A 26,602-nucleotide genomic window follows, 5' to 3' on the forward strand; every position below is an offset into this window, starting at 1 on the left:
TAGTTGAGTTAAAATTTTGGTGCGTGAAGTATTGAGTTCTATCCATGCATTCTTGCTCTCTGTGTACTTTAAGTTACGTTATCGTATCTCAACTTCGTTTTTTTTTAACTCCTGAATTAGTAATTATGAGGATCTAGCATAATTTGACCGAATCTAGCATAAGTTCGATCAGGTTTTGGAATAATTCCGAGCTGTGAGTCTGGCAACGCTGGTGGCGAACGACTTGGTCAACGACTCGCGAAAGAAATCTGAAAATGGTGCACCGTAATAATAATATTAAAAACAGTTTTTATAAAGGAATATTAATACAAACGAAAAGCTGTCTATAGAATGAATTGTTATACTGACTATACCATATACCATATAACATATACCATATACCAAACAGATTGAGCGATATGATGATAGCTGTTTTGAGATGAACACTTTCGAATTCCAACTTCGGGTATCTTCGGAAAACAGTAAACTAAAGCTGCTGGTTCGAACCTCCAAAGCCAACCTTAGTAATCGGGAAAAGATGTACAGATACGTTTTTCCTTCTGTTAAATATAATAAGACATATTGAAATGGTATTAAGTGTAGAAAAAAGTAGCATTGATTGAAATACTTAATGATACAATATTTCGAGACTATGTATTCACACTCTCGTTTCGTCATTGTGATTTCCATACGGAAAAGAGCATTTACGTATGAGCTCAGTTATATTTCAGAAGCAGCTTCCGAAAAGCGGTCATGTTAGCTCAGTGGTACACCACCGAGCGTTTAAATCGTGAGTTCGATACCCGTTCAGGTGAGATTCTTTTATGATATTCTACTTTCCTCAACGCATGAAAATTATGTAAAATAGTTTCATTACAATTCATCAGTTGTATATATAATTTCATATCATCAGTTGTATATATGAGTTGAATATATATATTCATATCATCAGTTGTATATATCAGTTGAATATATATATTCATATCATTTCACGACATTAGTAATTCTTATCTTTAAAATATAACATCTGAGGTATTCGCAGAACGTCGGTGTGTTATGTGTGAATATTGAATACAAATTTAAAAAATCGTGTAATAGCAATAAATAAGTTATGTAATGTATTTATTTGCAGCTACTTTCATCGCAGATAACTTCTCAATATTCGCATTACAGCATTTAGGTAGAGCATATCGAAAATCGGATCGTGGTTCAAGACAAAAAACTAGCTAGCCCCAAACTGTCACGTAAGAAATTCACGAATCGCAAAAGTAAAGTGAAGAGATTGAGAGCGGTAATTCCTTAATCCCTCTCTCTCAACTCTCTCTTATCTGCATTTATACATATAAAAGTGTATGTATGTATGTTCCATCATAACTAATGTATGCCTAGAGCAGGGTTCCTCAACCTGGGAGTCGCGGCCCCTAGGGGATCGCGAAGATAGGCGGAAGAGATAAATATAGTTAGAATCTAATACCAGAAATTATTTTTAAATATTATTTTTAATTTTGTTCTGATAGGCATACTTTTATTTTTTTTATACACACTGTAAAAAACAATAAAAAAATAAGTCTACTGAACACTTTCAAAGGGTGTAGAATCGTGTTACTATTCGGTTCAAAGTCTCTTGTCGTCGCGAATTCTGTCGAGAAATTTGAAGCTTAAAATATACAAAACGATAATCATGTCTGTTGTTCTGTATGGTTGCGAAACATGGTCGCTTACTCTGAGGAAAGAACATAGACTGAAAGTATTTGAGAACAAGATCCTTAGACGAATATTCGGACCCAAGAGGAACGGGAATGGGGAATGGCGGAAACTTCATAACGAGGAACTACATAATTTATACGGTTACCCAACATTGTTAGGGTCGTCAAGTCTAGGAGGCTTAGGTGGGCAGGTCATGTAGCTAGAATGGAAGAAAGTAGAAACGCTTTCAAAGTCTTGACTGGAAGACCAAACGGAAAACGACCATTAGGAAGACCTAGGCGCAGATGGGAGGACAATATTAAGATGGATCTCGCTGAGATAAGAATACAAAGTAGAAACTGGATCCAATTGGCTAAGGATAGAAGTCAGTGTAGAGCTTTTGTGAACGCGGCATTGAACCTCCGGGTTCCATAGGCCATAGAGTTAGTTAGTTAGTAGAGTTGTTTAAAAATGAATTTAAATCAAAGAGGTATGATATAAAACTAATGAGAACTGTATATAGAAATACTAGAAAAATACACATGAAACAAAACCTGCACATTGAAATACAATTAAAATTAAAACCTAATGAGATACCTAAGCATGGTGTAATTTCTCTAGTGCAGCAATGCCCGGTTCAATATTCACGACGAACATTATCAAGCCATTTTCAACTGATAAGTGATTTCTTATCTTTGTTTTTATGTTTACCATAAAAAAACACACTTTCGCACAAGTACGATATAGCAAATGGAATTATTACTTTTAAAGCAGCAATCACCAGACCAGTATATTCTTCTCTCCTCATCAGGCAGAACTTGTCGAAGTCTTCGTTACAGAAAACCAATTACAAAGACTTGTCGCATGATCATTCTATTATTTGGTCAAGAAGTTGTGGGCTTAGATTGGATACGCTAATGGCCTCTTCAATGAAGGAGTTTAATATCCATCTTGAACCAGCACCTTCGTGGTTGGGAATATAGATATTACAGTTACTGTATCCACTGTCAGTGCCGGGCGCCGAAAAAAGGGGCCACACATTTCGGAGGAAGTGTGTTACTCATGTTAGGAAAGTGCATGTGCACATGTGTAAAATAGAAGGAAAAACGTAATAAAATGTGCTCAAAATTAAGGAAAGGTAGGGTTTATTTTGAAAATGTTATTGAGCTTCGTGCCAACCATGGTGGCGCTTCGTAGCTAGTCTGTCAACGTCACTCATATATACGGTGACATCGTACTATACTCTCGCCCCGGGCAATGATTTTCCATGGCACTGTTCACTATAAACAAAAAATGGATTCTACTATTATAGAAATAGGTATGTTAAAAATCCCACACAAGCTTATTATAAAACAAATTATAAAAGGGTCGCTGGCAAGAGCGTGTGATAAAAGGGGATCGTGATAGGAATTAGATTGAGAACCACTGGCCTAGAGTAATTTTAACCACATTTCTTATAGTTTCAAAAAGAGTGCTGTCGTTTTACCTATGGTGAATGGGAGGATGATACATATAAAAGATTGCTAGAAAATGATCGATATTAGATTCATAGTTTTCGGGGTCGCTTAGATAAATAGTGAGACTTTCAATTTCGCTTAAGTCCGATTAAGCTCTCATTAGTAGGGATGGGCACGAACGACTTTTCTTTGAAACTCGACTCGACTCGAAACAGACATCTTTGAGGTCTACTCTTGGACTCGGCGCGAAAAATATCTTCCAACTCGACTCGGATTAGAGTCAAGTCGAACCAAAACGAGCCAAATCCTGTGTGTAGTCCTACCTAGACAATACATAGACAATAATTATTCTATCATCAATTATACTACTGTTACTACAAATAATAATAATAATAATAATAATAATAATAATTATTATTATTATTATTATTATTATTATTATTATTATTATTATTATTATTATTATTATTATTATTATTATTATTATTATTATTATTATGACAACACCGTGTACAAACATGAACGATAGATGGTTAGTAAAGGAATAATAAAAGCTAGTTGACTGCCGACGTCGGTAGTCATGAAGTCTACAAGGCAAGGACATCGTTCATTACCCTAAGCTGTAAGCGTCGGTGGACTACAGATGGTCAACTATTAACCTCTCGCCAGAAATTGGTGGCCCCGCAGCGACGATCCGTGATGGCCCAAGTTCCATTTTGAAAACTTTACTACCAGCGGCAGAGACGCGATGAAACGCCAACGAACCACAAAATTACTCGCCCAAAATATGTTACAATGCCTATATGTGTGATTTGTTTATATTTAGGTGAATCAAAAAAACACAAAACAAATACCCCGGGGTGGACGCGAACTATCAATATTACGATTACTAGACACGTATTCTTCTGACTTCCCCACGGAAACGATCATAAAAAGCTTGGTTGTTGAAGGATAAATCATTGACGTCTTAATTTAGCCAATCAGACAAACCCCTACATCTCGAGTTCTAGGAGGTGATACCGTGAACCGTTTCAGATTTATTGCTTTCTGGTGGAGTACTATCCATGCGCAAAATTTGAGCATAATAGCCGACATGCATCTTCGGTGCCTCTTATCTTTGGTACAATTTTAACCAGAGATGGTGTGGGTCAATGAAAATTTGATCCACGACAAACCATGACCCACTATCACCCACCACCCAAATGACCCATTGGCCCACTCTGACCCATCAACCATCGTGATCCACTCTGACCCACCACCAACTATGAACCACTCTGAACCATTGCGACCAACTCCGACCCACCAAAACCCATCGACATCAACTCTGACCGATGACCCACGTCCTCCTCTCCATTGACTAAAGAGATTACACTTGTAATAAAACAAGACTGTGAAATTATCACTTATCGGAGTTTGAATTTCTACCGTCATTGGCTCAAGCACCTCTTTGTTACAATACTGGTGGATCTGACCTTTACGATATATAATGGCAAAGTGTTTCTCATCTTCCGAATTAAAATGAATTTAAATTTATCATATGTAATTATTTCTTTGTTGCCTTACAGACACATTTCAGTAGAAAATAGGGTGAAATTTAAAAGTTTCGAATCAAGAAAAAGTAGACCAACGTAAAAAAAAAAAAAAAAAAAAAAAAAAAAGAGAGAGAGAGAAACTAATTTTCGATCTAATTAAGCCTGCCGTACTAATTGAAAATGCCCATGTAATTAAGTTTAGAATACAAATTTTATGGCCATTTTTCTCTAACTTTATTGCTTGATTGCCTTATGCTCGGAACGCTCCATATATTAAACACCAGCTTCAGCAATTATAAATAGAAAGCAGTGGGTATAAAATTCAAAAAGAACTTTAGTTTGCGTTACTCAATTTTTTTCTCAACTAATATCAATCGTTTTTGATTATTTTTACAAATCAACCCACTACCAATTTCCAATATATAGAAAATGCACCCGTCCCCCCGCTCATAAAAGACAATTTTAAAAAATGCCAGGGCATATTCTCTTTATTTTTAATAAAGAGTTATATGCTGAATTTCAGCTCTCAGTTGAACGGCTTGTGAGATACTAAATTTTTCGCAAAAATTCGGACTTCTACTCTCCCTAAGGATATGTATTATAATGAAAGTGACACGCGTATGATAACTTCCCAGTTGGGATTGGAGCCTGATTATATACCAAACGTCAATTCATTTGACTTTGCAATTTGACCGTGATGATTACGCAGACATAGTTACTTTCAATTTTTTATGATACATATCCTTATTTCATATGTTACAGATGATTCAAAAATATTTTTTCAAGCAGTTAGCTCCTCTAGAATCTCACAGGCTGCATCCCAAAATCCAACTCCTACTATCCTATGACAATCCAAAAGTGACTGAACTTTTTTTATTAGGAACAAATTACAAAAGAAAAATGGAGATCTTGAAAGTAAAATGTTGAAAAGCTCGATGCCCCCAGTAACTACATATTTCTCCGCCCCTTCATTCCGAACTTAAAAATAAAACTTAAATCGAATATGGTTAATTAGTGAATTTATTACAGTTAAATTCCACTCACTACATGCTACAGCTACAACTATGTAACAAAAAATAACAATTGTGAAACATGTTCTGAATTACTATTACATTTCTTACGCTATTATTAAACATATTAGAATAGTAAAAGAGGATTTTTCGTGAAATAGTATATTTTCTCATGATTTTTAACTTTTTCATACGGAAAAAATTAAAATATTACTCAAGTTTTAAAATTTGCACTCTGCAAATATGTTGCCCTCTAGGCAATGGGACTAATGTGGACTAATGGGAAATGCTGCACTGTTAGCGGCGCCGAAAACTTACGATTCGATTCTAATATCGGTTGATTTCGATATCTTTATGTCGCTACGTAACCACCCTGGGTGCTAATGGGAGCTTAATTGGACTTGAATTGAAAGTAGAGCTATTCACCTAAGCGACCACGAAACTACGGATTCTATACTAATATCGACCCGTTTCTACCATTTTTGATATGTATCCCGACAGTACTCTTTTTCCAGACTGTAAGAAATATAGTTAAAATTGCTCTAGATATTTCAGAATTATGTTGAAACACACACATAAATCCACTTTTATATTCTGTATAAATAGAGAGTGAGCGAGCGAGCGAGCGAGAGAGGGCGACTCAAGCCATCACCACTTCCGCCTTGCAAAAGCATATATCAGGAATTGAATTGAAAATCTATGTAAAGACTTTCTGCTGTGGCATGCTTCATAAGGACAATTCCAGTTTGCTCACGTGACCTTTGGGGTTCATGAATTTTTTTTGCGAGCGTTCCGACTTTGGATTTTCTGTTTATACCCTCTGTTTATGCATCGAATAACTTTTCAAGAACATAAATGACATTCTGTATTATGAATGTCGAGAATTACTCTCTATATGACAAATAGCTGCAAATAAATACACTACATGATTTATTTATTGCTATTGAACGAGTTTCTTAACTTGTATTTACATCCTCATATATAATACCGACCTACTGTGAAAATTATCTCAGATGTTATATTTTAAACATAATAATTACTATGTTCTGCAATTATTATGTTATCTATAAACAACTTATGTATTTTAATGTAATTATTTTATATAATTTTTCATGCATTGCGGAAAATATAATTTTAAAAAAAGTATTGACCCAGATGAGAATCGAACTCACAACATTATGATTTGAAATCCGACAGCTTACCAATGAGCTAACACAAGGACTTCTAGAACTAAGCTTCTAGCGATGTATAACGGATCTCAAGATAATTATGACATTCATATCCATTACAAACGCTGTTTCTGTTCTACTTTGACTTTTATTTTAGTACTCAGGCGATAATTATGTTCTATTTCTTAACTTTGAGCATTCTTTTACATATGGAAAGATTCTTTAACGTATTTAAATGTTCCATTACGTATAGAGAGCTAAATGACAAACAAGCATGTGCTCATATTAATAAAAGGTTTCGAAATATTGTATCATTAAGTATTTCAATCAATGTTGCTTTTTTAAACACTTGGTAACAAGTCTTATTATATTTAAAAGAAGAAAAACACATCTGCAAACTTTTTCCCGATTGCAAAGGCTGGCTTGGAGGTTCGAACCTGGCTTACTTTTTCCCGAAGATACCCGAAGCTGGACTTAGAAAATGTTTGCCTCAAAACACCAATAAAGAATGCGCTCAACCTTTTTGAGACAAGGTGTACCTCCTCCCTGAGTGTTTTATTTGTAAGCTTTTGGTTAGTATAAAGCAGGGTGGATTGATTTAAATCAGTCTGATTTACATCACGATTTAAATCAAGATTTAAATCACTTGATTTTTTAAATAAAAATCGCTGATTTAGATCAAATTCGGAAATAAAACAATTTAAAGTGAAAATAAATAAAATCCCGTTTCTGTTCTGTTATTTCGGTTACGGAAGTTAATAATCATAATACAATGAGACTCAAATGTACAGTATGTACAGCATAGTATGAAAACAAGTGTCATGCACAGGATGATTAGGGAAAATCCCGTTTTGAACGGATAACGAAGCAATACTGCTTTCTTCTCTTCGTAACAATGGGTTTGGGTTTTCAAATCGTTAACTATTCCAACGGTGAAATCACCAGCGACATTTGAGACGAAAATTCTTTCGCGTGCGCGTCTGCTTGTTTGTTTCCAGATAATAGGGCGTATTTAGAAGAGTTCCTATCCCCTCTCCGATTTTTTTAAAGATTTATAACTTTAGGCGAAATTTATGTATTTCGTGCCTCTAGCTAGTTCCATTTTTTAAAAAAATATGCCCCTACCAAATATCAGTAACTTTTGTGAAAAAAGTGACATTTTGATAAACGTTGCTATACTTTTTCCTTAATGCTTAACCTTTTAAATTACATTACCTATTTTTATTCTATTAAAAATCGAATCTTCATTATTCGAATGAAAAAGTACCAATAAACCTTTTTACTTCGTTTTTTTTCCAAGACTGAAGGTATTGTAGAACATGTTACATATGCTTTCACGCCTTTCTGCGTCGAGACATAGTGTGCGAAGATATCATAAATTTAAGAAAATATTTTTTGTTATGCCTATTATTATTATTTGGCAGGCTTACATTTTGCATTCAAAAGACTGAAATTTTGCACACTCGTTCAGTGCACCCCTTAGTATTTTTTTAAATAGATGTTTTCAGATCTCTGCGTGAACACAGGGGGGTCCAGAAGGGAAAATGTAAAAAAGGAGGATATTTTTAACAAAATAGCTTTTCTCGCGATTCAAATGGAGACATATGAATGGTACCGTTTGAATGGCTGTTCTATTCTGAAGAGAATGAGGTACGAACCATGATCCTAGGATAAATAGGGATGTTTCAGGAAACTGTTACATGAGATCCTGTTTTATACGTTAATCTGGGGTATTTGGGGGATATTATTTTTCGCGGGCTTACTTTTGCACCTAGAAAACTGAAATTGTGCACATTTATTGAATGCATCCCTTAGTATTTTTCAGTGTTTCAGATCTCTATCTTAAAACAGGGGGTTGGTCCAGAGGGGTAAAAAGTAAAAAAGGATATTTTTAACAGAAAATCCCTTTTTCCGTGATTTTTCTGCCCCAGATACACGATGGAGACATTGGAATGGTACGATTGAAAATCTTTTTTATTCTGAAGAGAATAATGTACAAATCACGACCCTAGAATAAATAGGGATGTCTGAGGAAATTTTTATATTACATGCGGGTTATCTGGGGCATTGTGGGGATGTTCTTAGTTCATTGTTAAATATTTTCCCCGCCCTTACTATTCAAAATAGCTTGAAATTTTATGCACACATTTAGTACTCCCCTTAGTATTTCCCAGTTGATTTTGAGATGTGTGCGTTAACACAAGGGAATATAGAGGGGATCAAAGTTTGAAAAAAAAATCAGATTTTTTTTTTTTTTTTTAAAATTTCCCGCTTCAGGGACATGATAGGGAAATGTGAATGTTACCGTTTCAAAGGCTGTTCTATTCTGAAGAGAATGAGGTATGAACAATGATCCTAGGATAAATAGAGATGATGTAGCTGCTTGACTGAAAGTCTATAATTTTCCTTTTTAAAAAAGCCATAATTTAAAAGGGTTAAGAAACATTGTTTGGGATTAACAGCGGTTAACAACTGGGGATTAATTCAAAATTCAACCCTAATACTTTCACTTAAATGGCATAATTAGCATTTAATACAAATTCCTAATGGTTTTTCTTCAGTTCGCGGCTTGTAATTTACGAGGAGAAAGATTTGATTTAAATCAAAAAAATCGATTTAAATCAAAAAAATCAACAAAAATGATTTTTTTAAAAAAAAAATCATTATTTTTTTCCACCCTGGTATAAAGTAGCACTTGACAAATATGAAATTCACTACTGTGATTATCTTAAGTTTCATAAACAACAGTTTACAGTGCTCTTCGTCAAGTGCTTTTTCTGCTAGAATAGGACATAATGCCGTGATTACCGTTACTCCATTTCCTATTACAGTGTGAAAAAAAAATCAAAATATGAATTTCTCATTTATTCATGAGAAGCTTTATTTTTTAGATTTGTTAATAGGCAGAGCACTAGGAATATATGTACATATTTGGCATGTTGTTCCAATGTTAGTGGGCTATCTAATTATACCTAGTATATCAAGAAATATAACTGAGTATTTTTATATTTTTTCTTATCATTATAATGATTAAACCTAGATGTTACTTTTTCTGTTTTGATTTGAAACAAAACTAGTTGTTTTAAACTATATTACTCCCTCCATTAATGCACTTTCAGCTTTTCTATACACTTCAAAACTTGAATTCGTATTCGGTAGTGTAGTATCATGCATATAGAATTGATATGGTATTGTTATTAAGAAGTTAATCATTTATCGTTATTAAAATCGTAGATAAACCAGAACAGAACCTTGCGGTACCGCATATTTTGCTTCCAGTCTGTTTGAATGTATATTGTTGATAGTAGCTGTTTATGCTCTTTTAAAGTTCAAACTGCTTATATGAAAACCATAATATGTTAATTTATAGCATAAAAAAAATAATATACACAGGTAAATGCTTTACTTAAATCGTAGAATGTCAATAGATACTAGATGTGTTACTAAATGTCACTAGATGACCCTTTTAAAAAATTTCAAACTTCATATAGTTTATTTATTAAAGACACAGCTGGATCAATAGTGGATTTTCCAGGTCTAAATCCATATTGAGCCTTCAGAAGTATATTTTACTGAGTCAGATATTTGTAAATTGGACTTATTACAATGATTTGAGGAGCGCGGTAGCTCAGTGGTAGAGCGTTCACCTCCGGTGCTTGAGGTCCCTGGTTCGATCCCAGCTCGCGCCGTGTGGACTGTGGACTATGGTGGATAAACACCATGCTCGTGTGTTTTCTCGGGGTTCTCCCGTTTCCTCCCACTTTCTTCATTCCACCATTTCATTCATCTCTAATCATCACCGTCTCCTTTAGCCTAACCGGCATACACGTGGGACGTAAAACTTAAAGATTTCATTTCATTTCATTTTTACAATGATTTCTATAATTTTAGAAAAAAAATGGGGTAAGAAATATTGGATGATATTTTGACGACTCAAACGATCACTCTCTTTGTATACAGGGATAACTTTAGCTATTTTAAGTGCAGTAGGAAAGATTACTTGGGGAAAAAAGTATTAGAGCAAATAGAAAGATATTTATCAGTATGATTAATGATAGGTTTTATTAAGTTATTAGATATGTCAAGTATATCCTTAGATCTGATGATTTAAATTTTTTAACTATTTCTATGACGTCATCAGGACTAACATAGGTGAAAATGGAAGTCGCACTAAAAGAACTGTGCTGACTAATATACTGGTACACATTAATGTTAGTATTCCCATTCTTTGTTTCGATTTCTTCTATAGAAGCAGCAAAGTAAGTGTTTAGAGTATCAGGAGAGTGTAACAGCACTATTACGAGGCAGATTACCTTTTGTTTCTGCTTACTTTGTTAATATATTTTGCTGTCACTACGTGTATGGCAGTTTTACATTTCTTCCTTTCAGTCTTATACCTATCCTTCGCTATCTTTCACGTCATTACTAGGAATGGGCAGTGGGAATATTCCCGGTAGGAAGGAAAATAAAAAATGAAAATATTCCCGGGTTTTTTCCCTGGCATATAAATTCCCGGGAAGGAATTTATTTCCATTTCTTTACTTTATCTTCCAAATTATAAGATCCATATGACTAATTGCTTTATTTTCATTTATTATGATTTACTTCTAGGTTTTAAATAATTTGGAGGTTAAAAGAAACTAAATTCGTTGCCCGTACTTTATGTAACTAATAATATGATCTTTTAAGTTGCATTTCCATTTGCACTAAAAAGTAGCAAAGTACTAATTTACAAATGATGAAAAGAAACCAGTTTTTAAAGTAAGTAGAAATTATGTAGAAATATAGATGAAGTACTATTAATACACCCCGAACCACTGTTAGTAACAGAGATCGGCGTGTCTCCTGTCTCTGACTCGAATTTCTGAAGAAGTACTCAGACTTCTCTTACATGTGAATTAACGCATGAAATTTCGAGAAACAGCTAGGAAGAAAGGTCGTGTGTGGCAGTGTTACGTGCAAAATTATAAAAAGTCAGTGTCTTGGAAATATTGTGAACATAAGTATGTATGTGCAAATGTTGATATATTGTGAGACATGTGTCTTCTGACAGTTACCCAACCTAATTTGTTTATAACATTTAAAAATTTAATATGTTTATAATATCAGTAGTAGCGTGAAGTTTAGAAAATCCACTTAGGCTACATATAAATTTAAATTGTTCAGCGGTTTAAAGGTATATGGACTTACTATACCATTTTTTCACACATATTTACGTGCACAGAACATATTGTAAGTAAATATACATTTATGCGTACTCTCTAAATACGTATAATAAAGTATTAATAAAATAACAGAATACCGTTCAGAATATACATTTTAAAGACTCCTTTGGGGACAATAGTAATACTATACTTGATATAAAAACGAATTTAACTTTGAAATCATAATATAGTAATAGAATGCAATTTTCTTTGTGATTGTACATAAATTCCCGGAAAATTCCCATTTTGAAGAATATTCCCGAGAAATATCTTCCCGGGAATTTACCCATCACTACTCATTACACGCTTATGTATATTATAATACTGCATTACTTCACCTTTCATAGCAGAAAGTTCTGAAGTATACCAAGTCCTATTATGTAGGTGGATAGCCTTTGTTGAATTATACCTGATGACTCGTTTTGGACCACATATTTCAAAAATATTTTAAGAAATTAGCGAGAAAAAGATCAAACGTATCATTGGTATTGAAATTATCGTACTTAATGAATTCCAATTCATATACGATAGTGATTGAATAAAGGTTTGCATGTTACTTTTTATAATGTATCTAGTTGTAATTTTAGATTGGAGGTAGTAGAATTAAATTTACAGTGTCCCATATTTGTATTCATTAGATTGACTAATACGGCATCGTAATCAGTAGGGCAACCATAAAGCAGAACCTTGTGTCTGTGTACAACAAAGAAAAATATATTAAATTATTTTGTACCAAGGAAAGAATTATCAACAAAGGCTGCTATCAATGCCGCAAACGATGGAAATCAACTGCCAATTGCCTTTACGCGTAACAATGGAAAAATCGAATTCCTCCTCTCTCCGCACGTTGATGCAATTTGTATCATCGTACCTTGATGCACCATATTGATGTGATTTTAGTGGGGAAAATTAATAGTTTCATATACCTTTTTAATGCTTGTGTAATGAAAAGGAGTAAAATAAAGCAAATATGTAATAGAAATGGGTAAAAATGAAATATAACTCAAGGAACAGCATACGGTGTATTATGGAAAAAGCATTATAAAGCATAAGTAGGGAAAAATAAAGCATAATATACAGCTGTATAAAGCATAATATACTGGTTAAATATTCTGCTTTTATGTTTGTAAATATGTTACCTAAGCATGCTGTGCCTCTGGTCGGTTGATGATGCAGATCATATTGTCTAAGTAAATTTAGTAACTTACGTGCACTTTGTTTCGATAGTAACATCAAAATGTGCGTTTACGTCATCCACTATAACCACCACATAGGCTAATTATTCCACTTTTTAGATGTGTTAATAGCGGCTCTAGTTTTTCAACGAAGATATTTATATCATCAGGTGATATGTAAATACATACACATATTAGCTTGTGCTGATTTAAAAAAAAAAAAAAAAAAAAAAAAAAGTGCAATTGATTCAAATGCAAACAGATGTTAAAAATTACATCTGCTTACACACATGACATCATCACTTTTTTCTCCCCTACTATAGCTGTTTGCCAGAACAAAATCGTCTACGTTAGTTTCAAGTCTATACTCCAATGTTCACTCACACAAAAAATATTTACATAATTTTCGGAAGCAAAATATGATATAATTAATTATTTATTCTTTAGGCTTTGTACATTCAGAAAACATAATTCAGACCACAACCAGTATTGGTTGTTAATGATACACTGCCACTTTTAGTATATGGATGTGCAGAATTAATGACATTGTATGTAATCTCTTTTACATCATATTTCATTGTTTTTTCAGTGTTCAGTGAGTTCACTTATCACCCTTTGCTTTTCTCCTTTATGTGTGCGGATTAGGAATTTTTAACAATCCAAAAAACCAAGGTATGACATTATTAGGACTACAGATGATGTTACAGTGAGATCAGCAAATTTATTGCACATTGAACGTTTCCCATATTGTTTAGATGTAGCGTATATCTTACGAAATTCCTTCTTTTATTATACTCCAAATCAACGTACTTCATGTTATAGTAACCTTTGCACACTTTCGTAATTTTGCAGTTTGTTCGTTTTAAATGCATAAACACAAGAGCTACGTTTTTAAGTCATGTCTAGTGGAATACCTGTTACATAAATATTAACGCTAGTCCCCATCTTCCGATCCTTGTACAGATTTACCGCTGCTTTATGGCTTTCATTTCTTGTTGCATCGTTTCCTTCCGCAGAACGATTAGTGTTCTCTTTCAAACTCATGTCCTTGCATAATTTCACTCATTGAAGCTCCCGATTTCGTGATACACGAGACCTCATAATTTTTGTTTAACTTGTTCTGTAATAGAGCAAATGTATTTCTGGCGTGGCTGTTTCCGAGATTTTTTTTTTTTTTTTTTTTCATTCGGTTCCATATTCTTCTGCCCGATGTTGTGTATTATCATAATACATTGTTTGCTGGGTTTCTTTAGTGTACAATTTTCATTTTCCCATTTGGATTTTTTGTCCAGTATACAGCGGCTCATACCGATTTTTCATTGAGACTGAGTAGATTGTTTGTACAGTAGGTTTCCTTTTGATTTGTCTTTCACTATTTTTCAAGCTGTTAATTTCTTTTTTTTAGTGCTACCCTATATTCTATGTGTGTCTGTACTGTCCACTGGCACTTTATACTGCAAACTTCATCTACTCATTTACTTGATTTACATTAGGTCGTAATTTAGTGTTTATGTATGTATATTAGCACACAATTCTTCATACAATATACTTAGAGAATGTGAATGTACCACATCTGAAATTCTATCTTTAATATCTTGATCGTCATTTGTCTCGGTTCAATTCAAAGTCTGCACTTCTTTGAAGTTAATCTTGTAATAACTTTTTGTTTATAATTTTGATTTCATGAGGTCTTCGCAATTTTCGGATACTGTATATTTTCAAATTATTACATTCTTTGCACGTATTAGCATCATTTTTTTCTACTAACTGGAGAGACTAAACTCATGTCTACCGACGCCGACATGTTTTAACCCTTGTTGAAATGCATAACAAATTTTTGTATCCTAGAATCGTAAAAATCTGGCACCTGCATGTGGAATCGCATTGTGACTTCTTCTCTGACCTCATCGTCGTCGTCAGTGTTTTCTACTATGATGTTTCTTGAGGTACAGGAGCATATGGTAGTTGCTATGTGCGAGGTCGGGGTTCTATAGCGGATGTTCCGGGACGTCTCTTTGAAAATGTGCAGACAGCTCCTTAGTGGGGCTAAATGAGACTGGACGTTGTCATGAATAGAGCGTATTCCACGTGACAATATACCCCTCCGTTTGTTTTGGCTTGCACGGCGAAGATGTTTGAAGTCTGTCAGCATGTTTCAGCATTAATCGTTCTTCCAAGAGGCATGAGTTCCCACAATAGGATGTCGTGATGATCCCAGAAAACTGTTGCCATCAGCTAAGGGTTGAAAATTAGATTAAACCTTCTGGCTTCTGTATACTGTGTAAGGCGCCACTGCAGTGACTGGTGCGTGGATTCAGGCGCATGGTGGAACACCCAAGTGTCATCATCTGTCACAATAGAGTCCAGGAATGCATTCTCCTTTCCTGTGTAAGACGTAAGAAAGTCCATCGCGTATCCAATTCGTTTGGTTTTGTGTTCGTCAGTCAGTTATTTCTGGATCCAGCGTGCACACAACTTTATGAACAGTGTTTCTTGAAATGCCAAGAAACACACAGATCTCTAATTGTCACCCGCCTGTTCGCGTATGTTAATCTGCGTCAATGCGATTGCGAGGGTTGTCCATAATTACGGACTGCCCCCCTCCCCCTTCCTCATCGTGAATATCACCGACCTTCAGCAAAGGTACAGCACCATTTCACCACATTTTTTCGATTCATTACGTTCCCGTACACAGACGCTATTTCTGGACGGATCTTGGATGAACACCTTCCTTGTGCCTACGAAAACCTTATCACACTGCGCACTGCACACCTGGCAGGATTCGCAGTTGCTGCTACCATTTGTAACGTATGCTATTTGCACAAGACAGCGCAACACTGACGAATTACTCCCAGTTATTCTCGTATGGATGAAAGTTACTACCAGTATTGCCAACTTTAGTGGACATTTTTTCACTAACGTGCCAATGTGTCTTCCTGACAACCCTCATATTTTAAAACATACGCATCCATGAAGTGCCTAGAAAAGTGATCTGAAGTTTATCGATAAAAATAAATATCCCATTTTTGGAGTAATGTTTCTTGTGACCTAATGAACAAATACTTAGAAATGTTTCAGATTCCTCAAATTAGTATAAAAAACGTAATTAAAAGATGTATCGAAGCCTGGGCACTTTTATTGTTAGCATAAGTAGCACCTTATAGATCCCAAATTTGAGTCCATTTTTCTCGTAATCCCATGGACGGAAGTGTTTAGAAATAGTATCACTGGATTCAGCATCCTCAGATTAGAATAACAAGTGAAATTAGAAAGTGGAAGTCCTAGCGTAGACACTTTTCACTAGTGGCATGATCGTTAATTCCTTGTTATAAGTTTTCTGCCATCATACGCAGATCACTTGGCACGAATTTAGAAATGTCTGTCCACTACGTTTCTCCAATTAACCTCTTTGTTTTTATAACTTATAATATTTTTCATCAATACCATTCCCTCATATTTCTTTCACCAATACTGTCTATCGCGTCTCCGAATGCTTTCTTTTTGTGTACAAATTCACAGTAGCTTTCGTAAAGTGTGAATTATTCCTTCCTTTTATTATGATTTTTCCCACTTAAACTCATAAAGTTACCCAATCAATCAAAATGTTCTGTACTTTCTTCTTCCTCTTCTTTCATAAAATATTCATCTTACTAATAATTGTTATTTTGTAAAAGTCCCCAAGATACATACTTCCACTAAGATTGTACTTAATCGTGTATGGATGCGAAGAGTAACGGTAAAACTTTTTTCATTTATGTGAACTGCATATTTTCTGTTTCTTTTGCAGGGTTCGTTATGGCCCCTCACCTTTGGTTTAGCATGCTGCGCTGTAGAGATGATGCACATTGCCGCTCCACGTTATGATATGGATAGGTTTGGTGTGGTATTTCGAGCATCACCACGACAGGCTGATTGCATAATAGTGGCTGGAACATTAACAAACAAGATGGCTCCAGCGCTTCGCAAGGTTTATGATCAGGTATGTGTGTTACTACTATTAGTCCTTTTAAATATACTCCTTTTTCTTTATGTTGACCATAACTTGACTCATTTGAAAGACTATGTCGTTGTTAGTTCAGTAGTTATTCTGACCTATTAATATTAAACTAAAGTTTGCCGCATAATATTTAGGAACTATAATCTGGGTTTTGTACTTAGTTGTGGAATATAATTAAATGTATGGACGACTCCGAAAGTGCATTACCACCTACAATTCTCCTTTTCCTGCAATAGTAGGCAACCCAAAAGTGCGATCGTTAGGTTGGTTGAGAATTAGAAAGGCGTTGGACCAAACCTCAATTTTGTTACAAATATATCAGTTTGGTAAACTGCAAATAAGAGAATAAAATAAATTGTTAAGAATGACGGTTTTATTATAGTGAGGGAAATGGATGATATAAAAAGTTACAAAATGATCTTACTTAAGATGAATGGTAAGAAAAAGATATCGGAGGAAAGCAGTTTCTTTCCTTCATCAAAAAAACCCATAAAGAAAAGAGAAAAGTTACATAATGTAAAGGTTTAATATAAAAACAGCACAACAACAAACATCCACAGGAAACAAAAAGAGAAACACACTAAGAAACACCATTGGCGTAGCAGACTTTCGGGCCTCTCATGCAAGTTAAAGAGATGGGACCCTACTTTTAAACCCAACTGTTAAATAATAATAATAATAATGGTTATCATCATTGAAAACTTGTTTCCTTTTCAAAATCTCTGACTCTGCCTAAGAGCATGTCTGCATATAGCGGAAAGGGGTGCACTTTTTTCAATGAGCTGTCCCAAAGGCCGAAAGGGATGGAAATCTCCGAGAGAGAGGAACAAAAAGCTTATGAAAAATTCTAGGTCAAAGTTCGAGGCACGTCCTCTTGAAAGGTGCTTTTGTTTCTATTTTTCGGGAACGGAAAAGTTTTGGCGCCTAAGAAATTACAGTATATGATTTTGCAAATTTGCAAGTGGATTTATTTACATTGCAACATGTAGTAATAAAGAAATTGTCATTAGAAGATTTTATTGTAAAAGTTGAGTTTCATTACTCCATCTATCGCAAGTCTTAGGGTCTCCTAGTACCTCGCTCCCCTTCCCCCTCCGAAGATCGATATAGAAAATTTATGATATAGAATATAATTATCAACAATCAAAATCTAAATGTGTTCTTCCATTTCCGTACCTAAGGTTGAAGGGGAAGAACATAAACCCGAACTAACATTTTAAGCCAAAAAATGTTAAAGTAGTTATACTTCACCCCTATAAAAAACTATACCGAAATTTATATTTTAGTTCTCTTTCTGATTGTCATCAGAAATCAGCGACAGTACACATACTTTACATAGTATAGCAATATACTCTATAATTTTTCCCAACTAAGCAAACCGAAAGATGAAATTCCTGTGATGTTAAACTGGAATGTTCTCAAAATAATCATAATTAACTGTTCTTATTTCTATCAGTAACTTTACATAGACTCAGAACTACGAGGGTAGTTCAATAATTATTGTCCCTCACCTATAAGCAGTATTATTTCCAAAAAGTCCTTCATAGTAATGCACTTCTTCCACCTATGCTGTAAAGCCACTATGCCAGCTTCAAAGAAAGTCTCTGGCTGAGCCGTAAGCCATTCCTCCAAAGCTTCAATAATAGCTGCATTTGAGTGAAACTTCTTCCCCTTGAGGTGTTCCTTTAACTTTGGGAACAAATGAAAGTCACTAGGGGCGAGGTCGGGTGAGTAGGGAGGATGTTCCAACACATCAAAACCAGCAGCATGGATTGCGGCACCAGTAAGATGGCTTTTGTGGGCCGGAGCATTATCTTGGTGGAACAGCATTGTACGCTGCAAGATCCCGCGCCGATTTTCCTTAATTGCTTCGCATAACTTAGCGATTAGGGCTGCATAATAGGCCCCCGTGATAGTGTGTCCAACTTCCAGGTAGTCAATAAGGAGCACACCATTCGCATCCCAAAAAATTGTGGCCATAACCTTGCGTGCTGATGCTTGCACCTTGAACTTGCGTGAGGGAGGCGAACTGCTGTGCCGCCACTCCATGCTCTATGGTTTGGACTCGGGATCATAGTGGTGGAGCCACGTCTCATCCACTGTCACAAATCTATCACAGAACTGTTTCAGGTCTGCCCCCATAACCTCCAAACCAGCCCTTGAACATCGAACAGTCTTTCTGATTTACACGAGATAACATTTTGGGTACCCATCGCGCTGACACCTTTCTGAATCCCAAGAGTTCATGCACAATTGTTTCCACTGAGCCTACAGAGATATGCATGATGTCTGCTAACTTGCACCGTGATTCGTCTGTCTGCTATAATCGTATCATACACAGCATCAATGTTTTCTGAGGTGCATGCTGTTGTTGGAGGACCAGGACCAGGGGCCTGATGACAGCTTTCCCTGCCGCAACGGAAGTCGCGGCACCAGTCCTTTACTATCTGGTAGGAAGAAGCCCCATCACCCAACACACTGATCATGTCCTCATGAATCTCCTTTGGGCTTAACCCCTTTCTCTGGAGATAATTGATGACAGCTCGTTGTTCGGTTTTCTCCATTTTTCAAGCTACGTGCCACCTCTCACACCTGAAACGACAAAAAAGAATATTAATGAAGCAACTATGGTTCTGAAATTTAGCATATAGGCATGTAAGACATTAGGCTACAATATACCCCATCAGCCATGCCAGCTCAAGTATTTTAAATATGCCGGGGACAATAATTATTGAACCTCCCTCTTACAAGGCTACTAAAACTAGAAATGAGAGATTTAATTCCTTTTTTTCTTAGACTAAAAGACTTCTGCATTTTGTAGAGATTGTCATTTTTTAAAAATATAATTCCTCTATCTCGGGCAAATTCTGGCTACCGGGATTTCGAGGTAATCGGTACCCGAAAATGTAAAGTTTGTCGACTCTCAAATCTTGACAGTTTGTTAAAAGAGTTTTCACATTTTATGTTATTTCTTCGTTACAATAACACTTCTGATTTAGTCTATCCGTGCTAAGTCCTGCTTTCCATTGAAAATGGAGAAAGAATGCATTTGTGAGCTCGAGCTAGTGTTATTTAATATGCCACATGTTCCCCCAAAAATTCAACTGGCAGCCATGATCGACATATACCCCAAAAGTTGCGGCCCCTCACCTAATATCAGTTGTCATACTCACTTTTCACTTGTTCCCTTCCGGCTTCAAATTATAACGGTTTCCAAGGACTTTTGACTCACCCTGTATATACAGGGTGTTAATGTGCACGGTTGACAACGCGTGAGAGGTGATTCCTGACACCAAGATAAGACAAAAAGTATAGACCAACTTGCTGTAGAAGTGCTTCCTTTCGGTGTTATGACCACCCGAAAATTTGTCGGAAAATGCAGAAAGAGTCATAACTCGAGAACAAACTATCAGATTGAAGTCAGGTAAAAGAACCTGTCGATTATTTTTAGTCATAGATTCCATTAATGTACAATTGGATGTAGTGCAGGGATGGCGAAAGAGTGACCCTCAAAGTAACTGGAGAATTCCTTCAGATATTTTATCAAGTGTTGAATGAGGAAAATGAACACCAATCAAGAACTTACACTGCTTCAACAATAAAAAGAAATAGTACATCGTTCAAGTTAGAAGAACACTTAGAAAGAGAGAGACACATGCAGTGATGAAAATTTTCCGATTCATAAAAACATACTCCACTTATTCCTACATCGTTGTATAGCCGTGATGTGAGGTGAAAATTTTTCTTTATTTTTCCAGAAAATTTTCCGTTAATAAATATCAGTGATCAAGTAACAGTTCCTCAGTATTCATAAAATTGATTGAAATCATGCATAAAAATGTTAAAAAGTGAAAGATCGTTTAAAGAATCTCAAAATTTTCATGGCTCAGACAATTTTCAGTACTATGTAGGAACAAGTGAAACAATGTTTTATAAATCTAAATATTTTGTGTCTTGTATGGAAAAATTGAAGAACTTTTTATGAGTCGGAAAATTTTCATCATTTTGAAGCAAAAAGTAAAACAACTTTTTGTGAATCGGAAAGTTTTATTGCTCTGTAGAAACAAATGTAAGGAATTTTCATGAATAGGAAAATTTTCATCACGATCTAGAAACAAGGGAAAACGCTTTTCATAATCCGGACAGTTTGGATATTATGTATAGTGATGTTAGGTGGAAAATTTTCCACTATATTTAACTGCACATTCAGCTACAAAATTCAATTTCTGTAGAGGAAAGTTAGTTAACAACAAATTATAATTTTCCAATTACCTTTCGGGAATCGGAAAATTTTCTACAGAGATATTGAGATATAAAATTCCTATAGAGGAAAATTAGACAGCAACGAATTATAATTTTCCAATTAGATTTCGGGAGCCAGAAAATTTTCTAATATTTCAAGTTGGGAAGTAAAAATTTACAGTGTTTCTCTCTCTCTCTCTCTCTCTCTCTCTCTCTCTCTCTCTCTCTCTCTCTCTATTATATCTACTTATTTATAAATGTTGCAAAATGTAAATCTATAAAAGTAGTAAAGCTATGAGAAAACCGTCTTATGCGTATTAAACTGCCGAAATCTAATATTGTAAGATCAAAGGTGGATTCTGAGGGAAGATCGCATTGAAGTTTTTGAAACATTCTTGAAATGAAAAATCGTTAGATTTTCACTTCATGAAACTTTTTAAGATAATATTTATTACCAATAAATTTTACGGCTAAACAACGATGCAGGAATTAGTGGAGTATGTTTCCATGAATCGGAAACCATTCATGACTTTTAATACAGTAAACCCTCGTTAACACGAATTCCAAGGGACTGAAAAATCAGGAGTTCGTGTTAAAAGAATTCGTGTTAACCGGGGACCCAAATGTTATTATTCGAATACATTTTCTCCATACATACGCACTACAGTATACAAACTGTACATACCACTACAGTATATTATGTATGTCATAGAAAACACTAGAGATGGTATCGAGACGAGACCGAGTAGTCTCGGTCTCGTCTCGGTTCCAAATTCGAGACGAGACCAAGACTATTCTGTCTTGATACCATCCACAGAATTGTATTGAGGCGAGACTGAGAGTTTCGGTCTCGTCTCGATTTCGAAAAGCACGGCTCGGTCTCAAATTCGAGTTAAGATAGAGATCGAGACTAGTTTCGGTCTCGGTACCATCCTCTGAAAAGTGAAAACACTAGGCCTACAGTAAGTTTATTATCCTATCTTCGAAGATTAAAAAAAAAGTTTCCACGCAGAAAATCCAGATCAAGTTATAAAATTGATAACTCCGCTAGCAGGGTGAGTACCGCTAGTAACGGAAAGGTATTTATGATAGCTGTCACCAGTTTGGAGTTACAGGGGAGAGAAGATGTTTTGTCTCGAGCTGTCGCCAGCTCGTCTACCAAGCACCTGCATGTTCAGCGCTTGACGGAGGACAGAATCAACACCTCATAAGAGAGGAAAGATACCTGTTTCTGTTTTTTTTTCTTCGTATTTACAAGGCAATTTTCGTCTGTATAAATACTGTATGACAAAAACTGATCTGGAGTGAAATCTGAAATAAGAAAAATGATCTGAAGAAAAAAGTTCGTGTTAAATCAAAACCTTTACTGACTCAAGGGACTAAAAATTAGTTCGTAATTCGTGCTAACCGAAATTCGTGTTAACCGATAAAACTTCCTATAAGATAACGTACAGCGATGCCGGGACCGAAATTTTGTTCGTCCTAACCGAGTGTTCGGCTTAAGCGAGTTCGTGTTAACGAGGTTATACTGTAAATTGAAATTTTAAATAATAGAATGGGATATTTGTATTCTATGAACTCGATGTATGTTCTCTGCACTTTGCATGCATGCATGCATGCATGCATGCATGCATACATACATACATACATACATACATACATACATACATACATACATACATACATACATACATACATACATACATACATACATACATACATACATACATACATACATACATACATACATACATACATACATACATACATACATACATACATACATACATACATACATACATACATACATACATACATACATACATACATACATACATACATACATACATACATACATACATACATACATACATACATACATACATACATACATACATACATACATACATACATACATACATACATACATACATACATACATACATACATACATACATACATACATACATACATACATACATACATACATACATACATACATACATACATACATACATACATACATACATACATACATACATACATACATACATACATACATACATACATACATACATACATACATACATACATACATACATACATACATACATACATACATACATACATACATACATACATACATACATACATACATACATACATACATACATACATACATACATACATACATACATACATACATACATACATACATACATACATACATACATACATACATACATACATACATACATACATACATACATACATACATACATACATACATACATACATACATACATACATACATACATACATACATACATACATACATACATACATACATACATACATACATACATACATACATACATACATACATACATACATACATACATACATACATACATACATACATACATACATACATACATACATACATACATACATACATACATACATACATACATACATACATACATACATACATACATACATACATACATACATACATACATACATACATACATACATACATACATACATACATACATACATACATACATACATACATACATACATACATACATACATACATACATACATACATACATACATACATACATACATACATACATACATACATACATACATACATACATACATACATACATACATACATACATACATACATACATACATACATACATACATACATACATACATACATACATACATACATACATACATACATACATACATACATACATACATACATACATACATACATACATACATACATACATACATACATACATACATACATACATACATACATACATACATACATACATACATACATACATACATACATACATACATACATACATACATACATACATACATACATACATACATACATACATACATACATACATACATACATACATACATACATACATACATACATACATACATACATACATACATACATACATACATACATACATACATACATACATACATACATACATACATACATACATACATACATACATACATACATACATACATACATACATACATACATACATACATACATACATACATACATACATACATACATACATACATACATACATACATACATACATACATACATACATACATACATACATACATACATACATACATACATACATACATACATACATACATACATACATACATACATACATACATACATACATACATACATACATACATACATACATACATACATACATACATACATACATACATACATACATACATACATACATACATACATACATACATACATACATACATACATACATACATACATACATACATACATACATACATACATACATACATACATACATACATACATACATACATACATACATACATACATACATACATACATACATACATACATACATACATACATACATACATACATACATACATACATACATACATACATACATACATACATACATACATACATACATACATACATACATACATACATACATACATACATACATACATACATACATACATACATACATACATACATACATACATACATACATACATACATACATACATACATACATACATACATACATAAATTGAGTTGATTTTAAGTTTAACGTCCCTTTCAGCAGCGAGACTTTATAAAACGGGACTAACTGATTAACGTGAAATACGAACTACATCAGCTCTCGCTGGGAATCGAAGCCAGGTCTTCCATGCCAAAGGCGCGTATGCTAACTGCTTAGCAACGAAGGAGCTCGCAGATGAAGAGAGAGAAACACTGTGTAAAATTTACTTCCCACTGTAGAAAATTTTCCGATTCCACCTAACATCATTATACATAATATCCAAAATTGTCCGGCTTATGAAAAGTTTTTTCCACTTGCTTCTACATCGTGATGAAAATTTTCCGATCTATGAAAATTCCTTCCACTTGTTTCTACAGAGCAATAAAACTTTCCGATTCACAAAAAGTTGTTTTACTTTTTGCTTAAAAATGATGAAAATTTTCCGACTCATAAAAAGTTCTTCAATTTTTGCATATAAGACACAAAATATTTCGATTCATGAAAAATTGTTTAACTTGTTCCTACATACTACTGAAAATTGTGAGATCCATGAAAATTTTCAGATTCTTTAAACGATCTTTCACTTTTTTACATTTCTGTACATGAATTCAACCAATTTTATGTTTGCTGAGGAATTGTTACTTGGTTACTAATATTTTTTTAGAACGGAAAATATAGCGGAAAATTTTCCGAAATGGAAAATGTTCCACCTCACATCACTATACACATGTATAATTGATCTGCTTTGTCTCAGTACAGAATAAACTCTGGGAGGAAAAACTGAAATGAAATGAGATCCTTAACGTATTACATGTATAGCTTCTAGGCTAATGGTGATGAATGATAAATAAAATGGCATCCTTTCCAAGGTAAGAACCTGTGAAAATGAAAAAAAAAAAAAGAAAAAGAAACTATTACTACTTTCATCCAGAATAAGTTTAGAACGATTGTGCATATGATGCCATGTCAGGTGACATGTAAGGAACATAACATGTAATATTAAAAATTCAAAGATCGCATGTGATGAGTTAGTGCACGAGGTATTCTCCACATGACAACATTGAATCCCACAAACTACAGGAATACAATTTGGGCGAAGGTAAGCTACATGAAATGATCTCCTCTTCGTAATATATAATTCCATAGGAGATAATAATTCTGTGCGCGTTGCATAACAATACAAAGACATGTACTGTGACATTATACTTGATATATCCATTTGATGGAATCCAGTGTTTCTTCCAGGGATACTTTCGAGAGGACTGTTCCGCTCCCTTGGACTTGACCAACTGCTTCTTACCCTTGAGCTACTAAAACCTAAATTGCTAATGAGACTATACCAAAATAATGTGCTAGGGCGGTCCATTTACCTTTTGATTTTGTCGCTCCGGGAAAAAAGTTCTGGAAGAAAGCTTGATGAAATCACATTTAGAAAAGGGAAAACAAATCTTTCTCGACGTGCTAATGTTTACCATGAAGCAGGAAGAAGGAAAGAACAAGTTACTTAGCTTAT

The 26,602-nt window shown here is 34.5% G+C and overlaps 1 protein-coding gene across 2 annotated transcripts in view; it reads left to right on the top strand.

Annotated features, from left to right (window-relative positions):
* Positions 1–26,602, top strand: part of LOC145678471 (NADH-quinone oxidoreductase subunit B 2-like) — a 63,568-nt gene that overhangs the window by 18,431 nt on the left and 18,535 nt on the right. For both annotated transcript variants that reach the window (XM_081748647.1, XM_081748648.1), the window contains exon 4: positions 17,000–17,191. In XM_081748647.1, coding sequence (XP_081604773.1) covers positions 17,000–17,191 — 192 coding nt within the window. The remainder of the gene's footprint in view (positions 1–16,999; positions 17,192–26,602) is intronic.

Source organism: Thermobia domestica, chromosome 2 (genome assembly GCF_964235325.1).
Source record: "Thermobia domestica chromosome 2, izTheDome1.hap1.1, whole genome shotgun sequence".
In the NCBI taxonomy this organism is placed as follows: domain Eukaryota; kingdom Metazoa; phylum Arthropoda; class Insecta; order Zygentoma; family Lepismatidae; genus Thermobia; species Thermobia domestica.